Source organism: Lynx rufus, unplaced genomic scaffold (assembly GCF_022079265.1).
Source record: "Lynx rufus isolate CCGP_SWC_20201006 ecotype Redwood Valley unplaced genomic scaffold, mLynRuf1.p SCAF_10, whole genome shotgun sequence".
NCBI classification, from domain to species: Eukaryota; Metazoa; Chordata; class Mammalia; order Carnivora; family Felidae; genus Lynx; species Lynx rufus.
The window spans coordinates 29,898,647-29,916,975 of NW_025814824.1; the positions used below are offsets into that span (position 1 = coordinate 29,898,647).

At 34.0% G+C, this 18,329-nt stretch overlaps 1 protein-coding gene across 4 annotated transcripts in view; it reads left to right on the top strand.

Moving 5' to 3' along the window:
- The window catches only part of ERCC6L2 (ERCC excision repair 6 like 2), a 139,217-nt gene that overhangs the window by 43,030 nt on the left and 77,858 nt on the right, over positions 1-18,329 (top strand). For all 4 annotated transcript variants that reach the window (XR_006966298.1, XM_047103100.1, XM_047103092.1 and 1 more), the window contains exons 4-7: positions 9,682-9,875; positions 13,604-13,765; positions 14,183-14,390; positions 17,259-17,399. Coding sequence is in view for 3 of the 4 variants with exons in the window: in XM_047103100.1 (XP_046959056.1) it covers positions 9,682-9,875; positions 13,604-13,765; positions 14,183-14,390; positions 17,259-17,399 (705 nt within the window). In the remaining variant the exon portion in view is untranslated. The remainder of the gene's footprint in view (positions 1-9,681; positions 9,876-13,603; positions 13,766-14,182; positions 14,391-17,258; positions 17,400-18,329) is intronic.

The window sequence follows — 18,329 nt, forward strand, 5'->3', positions numbered from 1 at the left end:
TAGTTTTCCTCTTGTCATTGATTTCTACTTTCATACCATTGTGGTCTGAAAATACGTTTGATATGATTTAAGACTTCTTTTGTGGCCTAACATATTATCTATCCTGGAGAAAGTCCCATATGTGCTTGAGAAGAATATATATTCTGCTGCTCTTAGGTGAAATGTTGTGTATATGCCTCTTAGGTCCAATCTGCTGTAATGTATAGTTTAAATCTGATGTTACCTTACTGATTTTCTCTCTGGATGAGAGAAAGTAGGGTGTTGAAGTCCCATATTATTATTATATTTCTGTCATTTTCTCTCTTCCTGTCTGTTATTTGCTTTATATAGTTAGATGTTCTGATGTTGCATATAATATTTACAGTTGTTATATTCTGTTAATGAATTGACCCCTTTATTATAATCTGATGATCTTTGTCTCTTGTTACAGTATTTGGCTTAAAGTCTATTTTTTAGGAAAATTCACTTTGTGTTTTTTGGGGAAGTTTTCTCTTACATAAGTATAGGATGGATTCCTCAGTTCTTTAAGTATGGCAGTTTTCATATACTCTTACACACTTCTGGTCCTCTGGCAGTGCCCCTTCGAAGCATTTTACACTATTATGGATTTATTTTTATATTTGTTCTTTTGTTTCAAGTGGCATCAATAAATACATGTGTTTAGTTGATCATGTGAACTGGAATTTCATAAAGCTTTTAATGGGATTGCCAATGACATCCTAAAGTATTCCCCAGAAGTGAATTCAAATACTATAATTTTGTGTGATGAAATTCTTAAAAGATAAATTTGTATTGGTCCACTTAAAATTTTGTGCATTTTTAGGGGCGCCTGGGTAGCTGAGTTGCTTAAGTATTTGACTCTTGGTTTCGGCTCAGGTCATGATCTCACTGTTTGTGAGTTCGAGCCCCGTGTCAGGCTCTGCACTTGTAGTGCAGAGCCTTCTTGGGATTCTTTCTCCCTGTCCCTCCCCCACTCATGTGCTCTGTCTCTCTCTCTCAAATATAAATAAATAAACTTAAAAAAAAATAAAATAAAATCTTGTGCATTTTTAAAAGATGGTCTATGAAATAGCTAGAGAAAAAATAAATTACTTTATATTTATTATGCTAATGCAAGAATTGCAATGGAATCCTGAAAAATTAATGTTGGAACTCCTTGCAAAAAATCCTTTAATGAATTAAATGCAACAAATTAAGGAGTGGTAGATTTGAGATATGTGTGTGTGATATGATACATCTCATATACATTTTGAAACTTTTCAAGTGTGAATAAGTCATCTAGGAATGCATGAAATAAATGCTTTGTGCCAAGAACAAATTCCTAAATGAAAAGACACAAAGTATGCATTTCAAATATTAATTCTTGGAATGATTCTTTAGATTTAGGCTATTAGGATTGGAATTCAGTCTTTAAGAAAATGAATCAAGGTAAATTAATTTTAAAATATTATATGATAAAACTTCAGAGAATCTATGAAAATTCATAATCAGTATTAATGCAGAGAATTTTTCTAATAATCACAGTATGAGAAGCAGTTTCAATGGTGACTGAACAAAAAATAAGTTTCCAGCATTTGCTACACACTATTTCTTTAGTTTCTGATGTATACCAAGATAATCCTCTTGGTATTCATGAGAAAATAAAGATACATGCTACTGTGAAAATCTTCATGCACATGTCTTGCCATCATACCCGTATGAATTCTTGGTACTGGAATCACACAATCTGTGATACTGAAATTAAGTATTTACATATTATATTTTGATAGCTAGAGTCAAATAGCCTTTCAAAAGCTTGTTCTAGTTTGTATTCTTACCGATAGTGTATCATTTTGGAAAACAGAATCACTTTGGAAAATCACTTTGGAAAACAGAATAGGGTCTATTTCCCACCTTTTTATTTATCCAAGGGATTTATGTTTGTTACATAAATTATGTCAGAGATTTAGAAAAATTATATCTTGCTTTGATTTCTATTCTTTTAATTATGAGTGAAGTCGAGTATCTTTTCAGAATCTTAAAAGACATTTTTAATAGTTTTTAAAAAAATCAAGTTCTAGTTTTAATCATATTTCTTAATAGTCCTTAATCATATGTTCTACAAACTAATCTTTTGTCCATTATATATTCTGTAAATATTTCTTTCTTGCTTTTTCAGAGTCAGCTTTTGACTTGTTGGTTGCATTTAAAAAAAAAAATGGGTAGTTAATATATTTATCTTTATAGCTTCTGGGTTTTATGCCTGCCTAGAAGTCTTTTGTACCTAAGATTGTAAGTTCACCCACGATTCTTGTGTAATGTATATGATTTTATTTTATACCTTTACATCTTTGTGTAAGCTTGAATTTATGTTGCTATAATGACTAATCTATTAATTCAGCTTTATTTTTTTTTCAGATGGCTAGCCAATTATTTTAACTGTCATTTATTGCATAAGCCCTCTTTTTCACAGTGATTTGAAGGGTCACTTTTGAGTAAAACAACACCATATTTGTGGGTATATTTCTAGATATATTGTTCTGTCCTATTGATTTATTTGCTCCTTTCTCTTTCAGTGCTAAACAGTTTTGACTTTTTTGGGTTTATAATATGTTTTAATGTTTGGTAAGACTAGTTTATCTTCAAATTTTCTCAACTTTCTCAAAAACCTATTGATATTTTAGGTAGTATTTCTGAATTTATTGATTGATGTAGGGAGAGTGAACATCTTTACACTGTAAATACTGCATATCCTAGAGTAGTTGTATCATTTGCTTAACTTTTATTTTATGCCCCTCAGAGTTTCTAGCTTTCTTTGTATGACCTTGTTTATTGTTCATTAAGTTTAACAGGGTATTCTTTCTTTTTGGTTGCTATTTCAAATGGAATTTTTAAAACTTTATATTCTAATTGGTCATGTTTATATATATACACACACATATATATGTGTATATATACACATATATATGTGTGTGTGTGTGTGTGTGTGTGTGTGTGTGTGTGTATGTATGTTAAAGCCACATGCTTTATCAGGCTTTTTTTTTTTTGAAGTATTATTGACGTATTAGTTCCAGGTATGCAGCGTAATGATTGCAAAATGATCACCACAGTAAATAAGTCTAGTTTAGTTAACATTTGTCACCATACATAGTTAGAAATTTTTTTTTATTTGTTTTCTTGTGAGGAGGACTTTTAAAATCTGTATTAGCAACTTGAAAACATGTAATACAGTATTATTAACTACAGTCATCATGGCATATATTACATCTTCATGACTTACTCATTTTATAAATGGATGCTTGTACTTTTGACCCCATTCACCTGTTTTGCATACCACCCCCTCACCCCAGCGACCACCAATTTGTTCTCTGTATCTATGAGCTTGATTTTTTGGTTTGTTTTATTTTGTAGATTTCACATATAAGTAAGTCAAATGGTATTTCTCTTTCTTGGTCTGACTTGTTTCACTTAGCATAATGCCCTTAAGGTCCAGGCTGAATAGTATTCCACATTTGTATATGTGTGTGTGTGTGTGTATACATGTATATGTACATATGTGACATTTTTTATATATATGTGATACGTATGTATCACATCTTCTTTATCATCCATCACTGGATACTTAGATGTTTCCATATCTTGGCTGTTGTAAATAATGCTGAAATGAGCATGGGAGTACATATATCTTTTCAAGTTAATGTTTTTGTTTTCTTCAGATAACTACCCAGAAGTGAAAGTGCTAGATCGTATGGTAGTTCTGTTTTTAATTTTTTGTTTTTCATAGTAGCTGCACCAATTTTAATTCCTACCAGTAGTGCATAAGGATTTCCTTGCCTCAAAATCATTGTTACCACTTGTTATTTCTTGTCTTTTTGAAAATAGGCAGTCTAACAGATGTGAGGTGATATCTCATTGTGGTTTTGATTTGCATTTCCCTGATGATCAGTTATATTTTTTATGTGCCTGTTGGCCATTTCCTTTTCTTTGGAAAAACATCTATACAGATTCTCTCTGCCCATTTTTAAATTAGATTTTTTTGGCTATTGAGTTGTATATGTTCTTTAATATTTTGGTTATTAACCCCTTATCAGATATAGGATTGGCAAATATTTTCTCCCATTCAGTTGGTGGTCTTTTCATTTTGTCGATGATATCCTTTTCTGTGCAGAAGCTTTTTAGTTTGATGTAGTACTGCTTGTTTATTTTTGTTTTTGTTGCCTTTGCTTTTGGAGTCACATATAAAAAAATCATCACTAAGACCAATATCAAAGAGCTTACTGCCAGTGTTTTCTTCTAGGAGTTTTATGGTTTCAGGTCTTACATTCAAGTCTTTAATCCATTTTGAGTTAACTTTTGTGTGCCGTAGGAGATAGTAGTTCCATTCTTTTGTTTGTGGTTGTATAGTTTCCCCAACACCATTCATTGACTTGACTGTCCTTTCTCTATTTTTTAAGTTTATTTATTTATTTTGAGAGCCAGAGAGAGAGAGAGAGAGCACACATGAGCAGGGGAGGGACAGAGAGAGAGGGAGAGAATCCCAAGCAGGCTCCATGCTGTCAACATGCACCTTAACTCTGGGCTCAATCTCACTAACCTTGAGATTATGACCTGAGCCAAAATCAAGAGTTGGACACCTAACTGACTGAGCCACACAGGTGCCCCATGACTGTCCTTTCTTATTGGATATTTTAGCCTCCTGTGTTATAAATTAATTAGCCATATAAATGTTGGTTATTTCTGGGCTCTCTACATCTTCAGTTTCTTTTACCAGTGTTTTATAGTTTTCAGGGTACAGGTCCTTTATCTTTTTGGTTAGGTTTATTCCTAGGTATCTTATTATTTTTGGTGCAATTGTAAATGGGGTTGATTCCTTAATTTCTCTTTCTGCTGCTTTATTATTGGTATATAGAATTGCAACAGATTTCTGTGCATTGACTTTGTGTCCTGAAATCAACTCACAGAAATTTACTGACTGCACATATCAGCTTTAGCAGTATTTTTGGTGGAGTCTTTTGGGTTTTCTATATAGTATGCCATGTCATCTGCAAATAGTGAAAGTTTTACTTCTTCCTTTCTGATTTGGATACCTTTTATTTCTTTTTGTTGTCTGATTGCTATGGCTAGGACTTCCTGTACTATGTTAAATAACAGTGGTGAGAGTGGACATCCCTGCCTTGTTCCTGACCATAGAGGAAAAGCTCTGTTTTTCCCCATTGAGGATGATGTTGACTATGGGCTTTTCATCTATGGCCTTTATGATGTTGAGGTATGTTCCCTCTAAACCTACCTTGTTGAGGGTTTTTATCATGAGTAGCATGTTGTTTAATCTCTACATATTTGTGAATTCTCCCCTTTTCCTTTTTAGTTTCATAGCATTGTGGTAGGAAAAGATGCTTGATATGATTTCAGTCTCCTTAAGTTTATTAAGATTTGTTCTGTGGCCTAACATATGGTCTATACCAAAAACTGTAACGTGCACTTGAAGAGAATGTATATTCTGCTCCTTTGGGATAGAATATTCTGTATATATTAAATCCAACAGGTCTAATATGTCATTTAAGGTGAGACATATATTTTATAAATTCCACTTTCTTAATTATTTTACTGTTCTTAATAATTGATTTACTGTTCATTTTATTGCTTTACATATATTTTCTATGAATATTTATACTTTTACTTGTCATTTCCATTTTCAGACCTTATTTAATTGCAAGATTTGAGATCTATTGGTTTTGTGTCCATTAATTTAAGTGCTATTGGTCTGTAATTTTATATTTTTTTTTTAATTTTTTTTCAACGTTTTTATTTATTTTTGGGACAGAGAGAGACAGAGCATGAACGGGGGAGGGGCAGAGAGAGAGGGAGACACAGAATCGGAAACAGGCTCCAGGCTCTGAGCCATCAGCCCAGAGCCTGACGCGGGGCTCGAACTCACAGACCGCGAGATCGTGACCTGGCTGAAGTCGGACGCTTAACCGACTGCGCCACCCAGGCGCCCCTGTAATTTTATATTTTTAAAGAATGTCAAGTTTTGGTGAAATTCTTCTGCTACTTTAAAGAAAAGATTTGGGGGCACCTGGGTGACTCAGTTGGTTAAACATCTGAAATCTTGATTTCGGCTTGGGTCATGATCTTACATTTCGTGAGATTGAGCCCCACAACAGGCTCTGTGCTGACAGTGTGGAGCCTGCTTGGGATTCTCTCTCTCTGCCCCTCCCCCGTGTGCTGTCTCTCAAAATAAATAAACTTTAAAAAAAAAGATTTGGAGAGGCTCATGACTAGAATGGATTCTAAACTTAAATTCCCATATATATTTAATATACATATTAATTTTTTTAATGTTTATTTTTGAGAGAGAGAGGGGCTGCATAAGAGGAATAGGGAAGAGAGAGAGAGCGAGGGAGACACAGAATCTGAAACAGGCTCCAGGCTGCAAGCTATCAGCACAGAGCCCAACTCTGGGCAGCCACAGTATTCCAAAGGAAAAGTTATCAATTACGTATTATAGGGTTTAAATTAATTAGTTTTGGCATTTTTTAATAAAAGTTTTTTAAAGTTTGTTTATTTTGTGTGTGTGTGAGAGAGAACGAACACACATGAGTGGGGAGGGGCAGAGAGAGTGGGGGACAGAGGATCTGAAGCAGGTTCCGCACTGTTAGCACAGAACCTGACATGGGTCTCAATCCCATGAACCATGAGATCATGACCTGAGCATTCCCTTCCTTCCTTTCTTTCTTTCTTTCTTTCTTTCTTTCTTTCTTTCTTTCTTTCTTTCTTAAGGTTTGGCATTTTTTTAAGGAATTAACATTGTAGAGGTAATTACAGGGAATATTTTTTAGAACTTTGAGTTATGTATGGCAAAAATTTCAATTTTATGGTCTATAGTTTCTCTCTGTAAAGGTACATATTATTTTTCACTTTGATATCTTCACTTCCTCCCATGTGAGACCTTTGCTTTGGTTCTGTTTGTCTATTGTTGTTCTCTAAATATACATTGCTGTTTCTATTCTGGCACTGACATGCATTGTTGCATTTATTATTTCATTTATCATTTGAACACCTTTGTTTTTAAACACTATACAAAGTTCTGGAGTTATAGTGGTAAATAAGAGAGCTCTGTATCTCATGGTCATGGACTTTGCAAATTACAATACTAATATGATATATAGTAGTGGCTGAGTTTTAGAATTAGACAGACATGGGTTCAAATACTTATTTTGCCATCTAATAGGAGTAGGACCTTGGGTGTGTTATTTGACATCTCTACACCTTAGTTATCTCATCTCATCCTTTATTAGGAAAATACTAAATACTCCTACTTTGTAGCATTTCTATGTAAAGTCCTTGTGTTAATATTTGTCAACTACTTTGCACAGTCCTTGGCATACAGCAAGTGCTCAATAATGGTATGGTGATTATCGTTAATACTGTACCTCCTACCACAGAAATCATCACATGAAAAACATCTTTGGGTATTTTGTCACAGCCCACATCACATCATTTTCCTAAAGCCATGGTACAAGAAGATTCAAGATTTAAAAGCATGTGTTTCAATTATTGAACTAGATTTGTTGAAAGAGATAACAGTAATTCAGTTTTCTCTAGTTGAAGGATTAAATGTGGCCTCTATTGATGTTAGTAATATTTAAGTAAGCAACTTTTAATTCTATGTATATTACATTTTAGATCTAGTTTTATAAAATTGTTTCTTAGCTTCAGAATAACAAATAATGTTGTTTTATGTGCAGTGACTTAGCTGGACACTGCTTTCCATTTTATTGTTTTGACATCTTGTGCTTAAGTAAGGCTTGCTAAATGAAATATTATTCATAGCATGGTAGTAAAGACTTTACATTCTTCTTACATACATTCTCTGGACTTTGCAAATGGCATAACTCAGTTCTCTGACCTCTCAGTACTAAAACGGGTTACTGAACTATTTTATTTACCTTTTGCAATTTCAAAGACCAATAATAAGAAATGTCTTCTTTTAAAACTTGTTGAATCTGAGGGCTGATTCTAGGAATCTTTAGATTCATTGGCAACTTTGATGAATGATATCTGAAGTGGAAAACTGCTCAAAGTGCTCAGATGGAGTTTGGACCCATCATTTTCATTTTGTAATAACAGAAATGGGGGGGATGGGATGAAACTATACTTGGACTTAGTATTTGTATCTCAGATTTTGTTTTGAAGGTAAGAGAATAATAGAATTCATAGGATAAACTCCAAGCCAAAAGGCAAAAGTATTTGAGATGAATCAAGTATGACAAGAGAGTATTTATGTGTGTTTGATGTTGGGGTGGGAAAAAGGAGCTCTGCCATTTAGTAGGTTAATCTTCTGTTCTTTCTTCTTCTTTCTCTTTCCAAAATACAATCACAGCTTTGAATTCTTATACCTGACAAATGGCCTAGCTGAAATATTTCATAGAAGAGAGAGCAAGATTTAGACTAGTATTGTATTAGTTAATTTTTGCTAAACTGAAATTTTTCAGTATGTTTAATTTGCTGATCTTTATCGAGTAGGACAAATGTAAAACTTTAGGAAAGAAACTTGTAACACTATTAAATATAATAGCTTAGAAAGAGTGATAATAGTGAGAAATAAAAACATTAAAAAATTAAAATGGGTGATGACAGCAGGATTTGGGGTTAGTACAGGGAAGGTCAGTGGAACCCCAAAATATTCATGTGAAAACTAAACACAGATACATTGTTAATCTTCACAAGGACTGCTTTGGTTGGAGGGTTAGGACATACGTCCCATTTATATGAATTCAAGGGAGAACTGGAGGAGATTAAGTAAAAACAGTAAGTATTGATAACTCGTAGGGATCGTTGCTATAAAGATGGTAAAGTAATAGAGGATAGCTGAAGAGAGTTGTACGTTTAAGGAAGAGGATTTGGGGTATTGTTTTGTTTTTTAACTCTGGGAAAAATTAGAACTTACTTGCTTGTGGATGGATGTGGTACACTAAAAGGGAAAGTTAGTCTCATAGGGCAGTTGGAGGCAGTTTCTCCAGCATTGATTTTATGTTGGCAAGAAATGATGGCAGCCACAGTGTAAGTTTAAGGTTTATTTTCAGATAAGAACATGGACAATTCATCCATGGTAATGTGTGGGAGGGCAGAATACATGAAAATAAATACAGGTAGATTATTGACCTAATGGTAAGAGAGGTAGAGGTTTTCTTCTAATTGCTTCAATTTTCTAATGAATTTTCCAGGTCTCCAACTGACAGTATCTGAAAGAGGGAAAGAAGAAATGGACTAGGGCAATGCAAAGGAAAGAGCTTCAGAAAACCATGTATTTCAAGAAAAAAACCTGTCCTGCTTTATATATTACCCCCTTGGCTCTTGAAGTTATTATTTGGGTCCTGATTATACTCTTCTCTTTTGGAAAATTGCTTCTCTCTTATCTCTCAGCTCCTTTTTTTTTTTTTGGCGGGGAGAGGGGGGAAATCAAAAACAACTCTTCCTTTGGACACAGTTAGATATCTGTTTTATCCTAATAAAAGAGAAGTGGATGACAAAGTATTTTTGACAGTCTTCTATATCCAGATATATCCAATCACTAAGTTGTATTTATTCTTATTAACTGCAGTGCCAGAAACTAAAGAATAGGACTATTGGTATTCTGGATTTCTTTTTTTTTTTTTTTCATTTAAAAAATATATCATAATTTTTTTCTTCTTCTTTTAGATGTTCTTAATAGTTGCTCCTCTTTCTGTACTCTACAACTGGAGAGATGAATTGGACACCTGGGGATATTTCAGAGTCACTGTTTTACATGGTAACAAAAAAGACTATGAACTGATTCGTGTAAAGCAGAGGAAATGTGAAATTGCTCTAACAACTTATGAAACACTGCGCTTATGTCTGGATGAACTGAACAGGTAATGGGAATAATGAGAATGATTACATTAATATTCTGTTTACATCCCTTTATATTGTGATTTTCAAAAAAGCTCCAAATATCCATAGCATAATTTAATTTCATTTAAGAATTATTGAACTAATTTATAATAACTTATTTTCTAAGAAGGAAAAACCTTCAGATTTTATACAGTCCATTGTATTTCCTTTATTCCCTCTCCAAACAATGCCTGTTACAGAAGGATAAGACTGTCCTAAATCTCACGTACAACCTTTTATGCATATGGCACCTCTAGACTAAGATGGTGATTTTCATGAATGATTTTAATTATGGGAGTTTGTTGTGAATGTAGATTGGCAAAAAATACATATACATATTGAGAATCAGTATTCCAGGACTATAAGTACCCAAAAGAAATGAACTGACTTAATGCCTACGTGCATCTTAAGATTTTAATGAGGCATCTAGAGACATAATTATAAAGGCATATGAGTGTTGCAGTATGTAAGAAAGGATGCCGTGGGAGCATCCTTTGTAAGAAAGAACATAAGGAACCTAACTTTGCTGCAGAGTGAGGAGAGTTGTCAGGGAGCTTCCCAGAGAAGATGACCTATGAGCTGGGTAAGAATTGAATGACGAAGGGTGCCTGGGTGGCTCAGTCGGGTTAAATGTGTGACTCTTGATTTTGGCTCAGGTCATCATCTCACGGTTTGTGAGTTTGAGGCCCTGTGTTGGGCTCCACACTGCCAGTGCAGAGCCGGCAAGGATTGTCTCTTTCTCTGCCTCTCTCTCTCTCTCTCTCCCCTTCCCCTGTTTGTGCATGTTCTCTCTCTTTCAAGATAAATAAACTTAAAAAAAAAAAAAAAGAATTGAAGGATAAGTAAGAGTTGAAGAGTAGGGGAGTAATGAAGGAAGAGGGAACAAGCAGCATTTGCAGAGGCCTTCAAACAATAAAGATCACATTACTTTTGAATAAATGAAAGCAGTTTTGATACTTTCTGTATCTCATGGCTGCAGCATACATGTAAGAGGGAAGTGGCTGGGAGACAACAACAGTGTGGTAAACAAGGAACATCATAAAGGGTATTGAAAGCTGTCTAGAGAGCTAAGGATCTTTATTCTTTTTTTTAGTTTTTTTTAAAAAAATTTAAAGTTTTTATTTATTTTTGAGAGAGGGAGACAGAGTGAATGGGGGAGGGGCAGAGAGAGACGGGGAGACATAGAATCCAAAGCAGGCTCCAGCCTCTTAGCTGTCAGCACAGAGCCCAACATGGGGCTTGAACTCCTGAGCTGTGATATCATGACCTGAGCCGAAGTCGGACACTTAACCGACTGAGCCACCCAGGCGCCCCTATTCTTTTTTTTAAATATTTATTTGAGAGAGAGAGAGAGAGAGAGAGAGGGAAGGGCAGAGAAAGAGAGAGGGAGAGAGAGAATACCAAGCAGGCTTCATGCTGCCAGCGCAGAACCCCATGTGGGGCTTGAACCCCATGAACTGTGAGATCATGACCTGAGCCAAATTCAAGAGTTGGACTCTTAACTGACAGAACACCCAGGCACCCCTAGGGGTCTTTATTCTTAGAATGATAGAGTACCCTTGAAATGTTTTCAGTAGATTACTAATATGATAAAAATGGTCAGATTTGCATTTTATTTTATTTTTTAAGGTTTATTTATGTATTTATTTTAAGTTATTTATTCATCCTGAGAGAGACAGAGACAGCGTGAGTGGGCGAGGGGCAGAGAGAGAGGGAGACCAAAAGTCCCAAGCAGGCTCTGCACTGTCAGCTCAGTGTGGGGCTTAAACTCACAAAACTGTGAGATCATGACCTGAGCCAAAACCAAGAGTCAGACACTTAACCAACTGAGCCACTCAGGTGCCCCTTATTTATCTATTTTGAAAGAGAGAAAGTTCCCTCAATTTCATGAACCATGAGATCATGACTGAGCTGAAACCAAGACACTCACCTAACTGAGCCACCCAGACGCCCCTAGATTTGCATTTTATAAGTAATCTAGTTGTGTATACAGACCAAGGAGAGCCAAACTAAATGGAGAAAGACCAATTAGGAGGCTTATTTTGAGCTAACCCATGTCCCCTCCAAATTTGTAGGTTCAATTCCCATCCTCAGGGACCCCAAAATGTAACTGTATTTGGAGAAAATATTCTTAAAGAAGCAATAAAGTCAAAATGAGGCCGTTAAGGTGAGGCCCTTGTCCAATCTGCCTTGTGTCCTTAGAAGAGAAAGAGACACCAGGAATTTAAGTGCACAGAGGAAAGAATACATGGGGACACAGCAGGAAGGCAGTCATCTTTAAGCCAAGGAGAGAGGCTTCAGAAGAAACCAAGCCTGCCAACACCTTGATCTTGGATTTCTAGATTCTAGAACTGTTGTATCTGGCATCTTTTGCTCACCATAATATTTTTGAGATTCATCCGTGCTATTGAATGTATTTGTTCTTTTTTAATGTTGAGTTGTATTGCAGTTTATGAGTATACGATATTTTGTTACCCATTTATTTGAGGATGGATATTTATATTTGGGTTTTCCAGTTCATTATTATAAGTAAAACTGTAAGGAATAGTTAGTTATGTAGAAGCCTTTTTTTAAACATACATTGTCATTTATCCTGGGTAGACATATTTTCATTTCCTGGGAGTGGAATTTTGGGGTTTTATGGTTAAGCATAGGTTTAACTTTAGAAGAAACTCCCAAACCATTTTCTTGAGTGGTTGTATCATTCTATTCCAACTAGTGATCTACAAGACTTCAGTTACTTTGTATATTCACTAACATTTAGCATTGTCGGTCTTTTTGTTTTTAGATATTTTAGTGTGTCTGTGGTGGTATTCTGTTGTATAATTTGCATTTTTCTGGCCTATGTATTCATGAAAAAAAAATGTTTATTCTACAGTTGTTAGGTGTAGTATTCTATAAATATCAATAAAGTCAAGTTAGGAGCTGTTAACACTTAAGTGTTCTCTTACTGATTTTCTAGTTTTACAATTTCTGAGACAGGAATATTGGAATCTTCAATTATACTTGAGTATTGTTAAATTTCTCCTTTCAGTTCTGTCAGCTTTCAATTTATATACAGTGTTTTGAAACTCTTATTAGGTACACACACATTTATGGTTAGTATTTTTTCTTATGAATTAATCCTTTTATCTTTAAAAAACATGCTCCATTTTATATCTAATAATTGTGAAGTTTTATCTGATATTAATATGGACAACATAGTCTTCTTGTACTTACTGAATATTTATCATTTGCTATCTTTTTATTTGAATATATTTTTATATATTTAAAGTGAGCCTTTAGTGGTTAATGTATAGTTCGATCTTGCTTTTGTATCCATTCTGATAACCTGCCTTTTATTTGGAGTGTTTAATCCATTTACATTTGATATATTTATTAAAGTTGATTTAGATTTACCATTTTTGTCAGATCTAGGATTTGACTTGACTTCACTTAGAAGCTAATAATAGTATGCTCCTGTTTCAAGAAAGCTGTCAGAAAGGGGTAATCTGAGGCACGGAGAAGTAACTCACCTAAGCCTACAACAGCTGTCAGTGGTAGACATTAAATTTAAACTTTGACCATCTAATTCCAGAACTTGAGCTTTTATTTAACATATTATATGACCCCAAAAGATGTTCTGCACTTACATAAATGTAATAAGGTATTCATTCACCATGTAGGATAAGTTTTCTAAACTTTTTTCCCCTTTTTTCTCACTTTGTAGTTTGGAATGGTCAGCTGTCATTGTGGATGAAGCTCATAGAATTAAGAATCCAAAGGCTAGAGTAACAGAAGTTATGAAAGCTTTAAAATGTAATGTCCGCATTGGCCTCACTGGAACCATTCTTCAGAACAACATGAAAGAACTGTGGTGTGTTATGGACTGGTGAGTAAAAACACTTTTTATGTTTTGGAAAATTTTTAATATTTCTTTAACTTAGTGTTACCTTGTTTGCTAATTAATAGTTTCTGGGGTGGGGAGGGGGGACCCAAATACAGCTATGTTTACAGATGTATTTGTCCCAAACATGATATACAGAGTAGAGTCCCATGAAAACCTTTCCTTATATATTAGTCTCGGTCCTTGAAGTAAATATCTGAACGTATTTACCAATTCTGTCATCTTATAGTTATTTACTGAAACTGTCATAAAGAAAGAACACTCTGTTTTATTTTATTTTGTTATTGTTACCATTCATGAACAAGCGACTTAGTATATTTCTTAGACTCAGAAAGAAGTCAATGTATTTCTTTTTAGATAATTGACCAAAGCCCTAATATTTTTGTTATTGCCTTTATATAGGGCTGTGCCAGGACTTTTAGGTAGTAGGATCTACTTCAAGAAGCAGTTTTCTGACCCAGTAGAACATGGTCAGAGACACACAGCAACCAAAAGAGAACTAGCTACTGGCCGAAAGGCCATGCAAAGGCTTGCAAAGAAGATGTCTGGCTGGTTTCTCCGGCGTACCAAGACTCTGATCAAGGATCAGTTGCCTAAGAAGGAAGACCGGGTGAGAACTGCATTTGTTTAAATTATTAATTTCTCATATTTTATTTTTTTCCTGAACAAATTCTCTTTAAAAGAAAATCTGTCTCCTGTGGTATTTTATGAATATAGGGGTTTTTTTGCCTGAGTAGTATGGAAAAAAATATTATGTGCAAAATTTCAGAAAACGTTAATTGAACCCAATCTAGCAGGTTAGCTAGCAGGTTTATTGTTAGTATGCATTAAATTCATTTCTCTTATAAGAAGGCTTTTGCTGCAGTTCTTCCTCAGTTGGAAAAGAAGAGCTCTGTCCCTAATTTGTTATCCATTCATATTTTATGCTTCATATATTGTCTACTATCCACAGCCCAGTATATTCCATGAGACCTTAATTACAGCTATAGGACCACAGTGATTAAAAGCTTTGTTTTTTTTAGAATGCCATTTGCAGTGATACAACTAACTTAGTTTGAAGAACTTTAGGAAAGTTATAATTAAATTCTGTTAATTATTTAAGAACATTTGAAGAGTAAACCTTAAGAGATTTTTTTTTTTTAATGTTGTGGTCCTCTTGTATAGTTTTTAATCTGGTAGTTCTTCTTGCTCAGGTAATGGAAAAAAGGTTTTATAAATTACCATGAACTAAGTTTAATTAATGTTGTCCCAAATAAGGGCAATGCTATCAAATACTCTCTAGTCTTAGGATGTCCTGTTGATTATTACTTTAAAAAGATAGACTTGAAAGGAAAATATGTTACTGATATGCAAGTTGGGGAAAATGATTAAATGTTTGACTTTTTATTAAGTTCATTTCTTTATTTTTGAGAGAGAGTGCGAGCAGGGGAGGGCAGAGAGAGAATCCCAAGGAGGCTCCACGCATTGCGGAGCCTGACACAGGACTCAGTCTCATGAACTGTGAGATCATGACCTAAGCCGAAATCAAGAGTTGAATGCTTAACCAACTGAGCCACCCAGGTGCCCCAACATTTGACTTTTTGATCTAAAGCAGATATTGTCATTTAATTGGAATACTTAATGAACCCTCACTTTTAAAAATATTTTGTGCAATTTTATGTATATTATTTGTCTATCCAGTAGGAACAACAACTAAAATATGAAGAAAGAGTTGTGCACAGAGTGTCTAGAGCTTGGGCTCTAGAGTCAAATATTATAGGCTTGAATCCTGGCTCCCTACTTATGAGTTTTATGACCTTGAGCAATTTGCTAAGTCTCTCAAACCTTAGCTCCCATCTGTTAAATGGGAATGGTGATAGTTTTTGCCTCACATGGTTGCTCTGAAGTGTGTGGCATGTAAGAAGTGTTTAGTAAATGTTACTACCTGTTTTAAAATACTTGGGAATAAATTTAACCAAGGAGGTGAAAGACCTATACACTGAAAACTATAAGAAACTGATGAAAGAGATTGAAGAAGACACACATGAATGGAAGGATACTCATGTTCATGGATTGGAAGAATTAGTATTGTTAAAATGTCCATGCAATCCCTATAAAAATTCCTATGGCAGTTTTTTTCAGAAATAGAACAAACAATCCTAAAATTTGTATGGAACCACCATATACCCCAAAATAGCCAAAGCAATCTTGAGCAGGAACAGCTAAGTTGTCAGGTGTCACATTTCCTGATTTCAAACTATATTACAAGGCTATAGTAATCAAAACAGTATGGAACTGGCATAAAAACAGACACATAGACCAGTAGAGTGGAATAAAGAGCCCAGAAATAAACCCATGTATATACAGTCAACTAATATTTGACAAGGGAGCCAAGAATACTCAGTAAGATGCTCTTTTCAATAAGTGGTAGTGGGAAAATTGTATATTTATATGGACTCCTATCTTCTACTACTCACAAAAAGTAACTGTAAATGGGTTAAAGATTAAAACACAAGATGTGATCTTGTAAAACTCCTAGAAAAACAGGGAAAAAGCTCCTTGACTTTGATCTTGTGATGATTGCTGATGATTTTTTTGAATATGGCATCAAAAGCATAAGCAACAAAAGCAAAAATTTAAAAAGTGAGGTTAATCAAACTAAAAAGCTTCTTTATAGCAAAAGAAACAACAGAATTTGTCATTTTTTAGCAATACTATTCTGTTGTAGTGATATAAATACATAAATATTTATAGATAGATGGCTTTCCTTTTTGTTCACATTTTTCAAAATCTTATTATGAGTTTTATGACCCTGATTATATAGAGCTACATCTAGAAGACGTTTACCAGTTTCCAGTGCTACTAGAAATCTAGGGTAAATTATATCCCACATAACTTAGTGGCATTATTTTATCATATTTTCTTCTTTTCTTGGAATTGGACACAAAATAGAAACTTGTAGTTGTTTTATGTGTATTTTTTAATTCTTACCTTTACTAATATTAGAAATTTATACCAGGATATAAAATACAAATACTTTATGCTGTTTTTAGTATAAATTTTCAAGTAATTCATTAAATACTATTCATACGATTGTTCTAAAGTTTTCCCTTTTCTCATCTACTTTTTTATCTGACCTAAACTGTAGTCATATATTTGCATGATGGGCTAATAGTATGAAACCCTGAAATATAGAGTACATTCTATATAGAAATATATAAGGAAAACACTTAACTTATTTTTTCATAGTTTGATTCCTTTCAGTTGAAAAAAAAGTTCTGTGAGATTTATTTGAAAATAAAGTTATATTTATGTAGTTTAGGGTAAGATGGTAGCAAAGAGTATAGGAAAATCAGGAGAATTTGTCATAATAATGTATCTAAAAGAAAAATAGTTTATCAGCGGTTTTCACTCTTAAAATTTATAAAATCTGATGTGCATTGTGACTATTACTACTATAAAAAAGTACCGATAATCACCTTGTGTTTTATCTTGGCAGATGGTGTATTGTTCTCTGACAGATTTTCAGAAAGCTGTCTATCAAACAGTATTAGAAACAAAAGATGTGACTTTGATACTTCAGTCTTCTGAGCCTTGTAGCTGTAACAGTGGCCGGAAAAAGAGAAATTGTTGTTTCAAGGCAAGCATTTCTGTGTGGTATATTCACGATCTTGGTTTTGATTACACAGTTGTCTATTCTACTGTAAGAGTGAGGAGCAGGTAAAATAACTTTTCCTCAGTTCCCTAAATTTAGAAACCATAAATTAATAAAAAGGAATAGTTTTCAAAAATATTTTACAATATCAAATGGTAATCATAGCAAAATACAATATTCATATATCTTTTCAGTAAACCAGTTTTTCAGTAGCTCTCAGAAACTAGTAGCTTCAATTTGATATCCTCCCTTTCAACTTTTATTAGAAAGTAGCCTACTTTCATCTTGAAATTTCATCTAATTTTTAAAACTTTCTCATTATCCCTTACTAGTAAACTTACTCTTTGATAGCAGGCTTAAAATATTCTGATAGAATATTAATAAGAACTGTGTTTTGGTATAATAGAGTATTTTATTTTTATTTAGAAACAAATATTACTTTGTATTTTTTTAACCTATCTATATTTCCTGCCCGTTTTCACCTATTTTATTATCAAGTTATCTATCAAATATCCATGTACATAGAGAGACCCTAAATAAATATTTCTCTAGATTGATATTTGTTCCACCTCTCATTTATTTTGCTGTTTTTAGCCACCTCACTCTTTTGTAAATGCACAGTTTCCTAGGAAGCCTTGGAATATAAATGAGAATAGTGAAGGGCTCTGTTACAGCCCTGCCTCCATGCCATAGTTTTATTACCAGGGACCTCTTCTGGCAGCATTTCTATCACTGTGTGTCATGAAGATAAATACTTTCTGAAATGAGGACTTTCTCACCTCTTTTTTTTTTTTATTTTTTAAACATCACTGTATTATGGTTCACCAAAAGTATGATTCCACATTAGTGATGCATGGATATTTTGTGTAACAGTTGACCATTATTTTCTCAAAATGTATTGTGCTAGTAGTAACC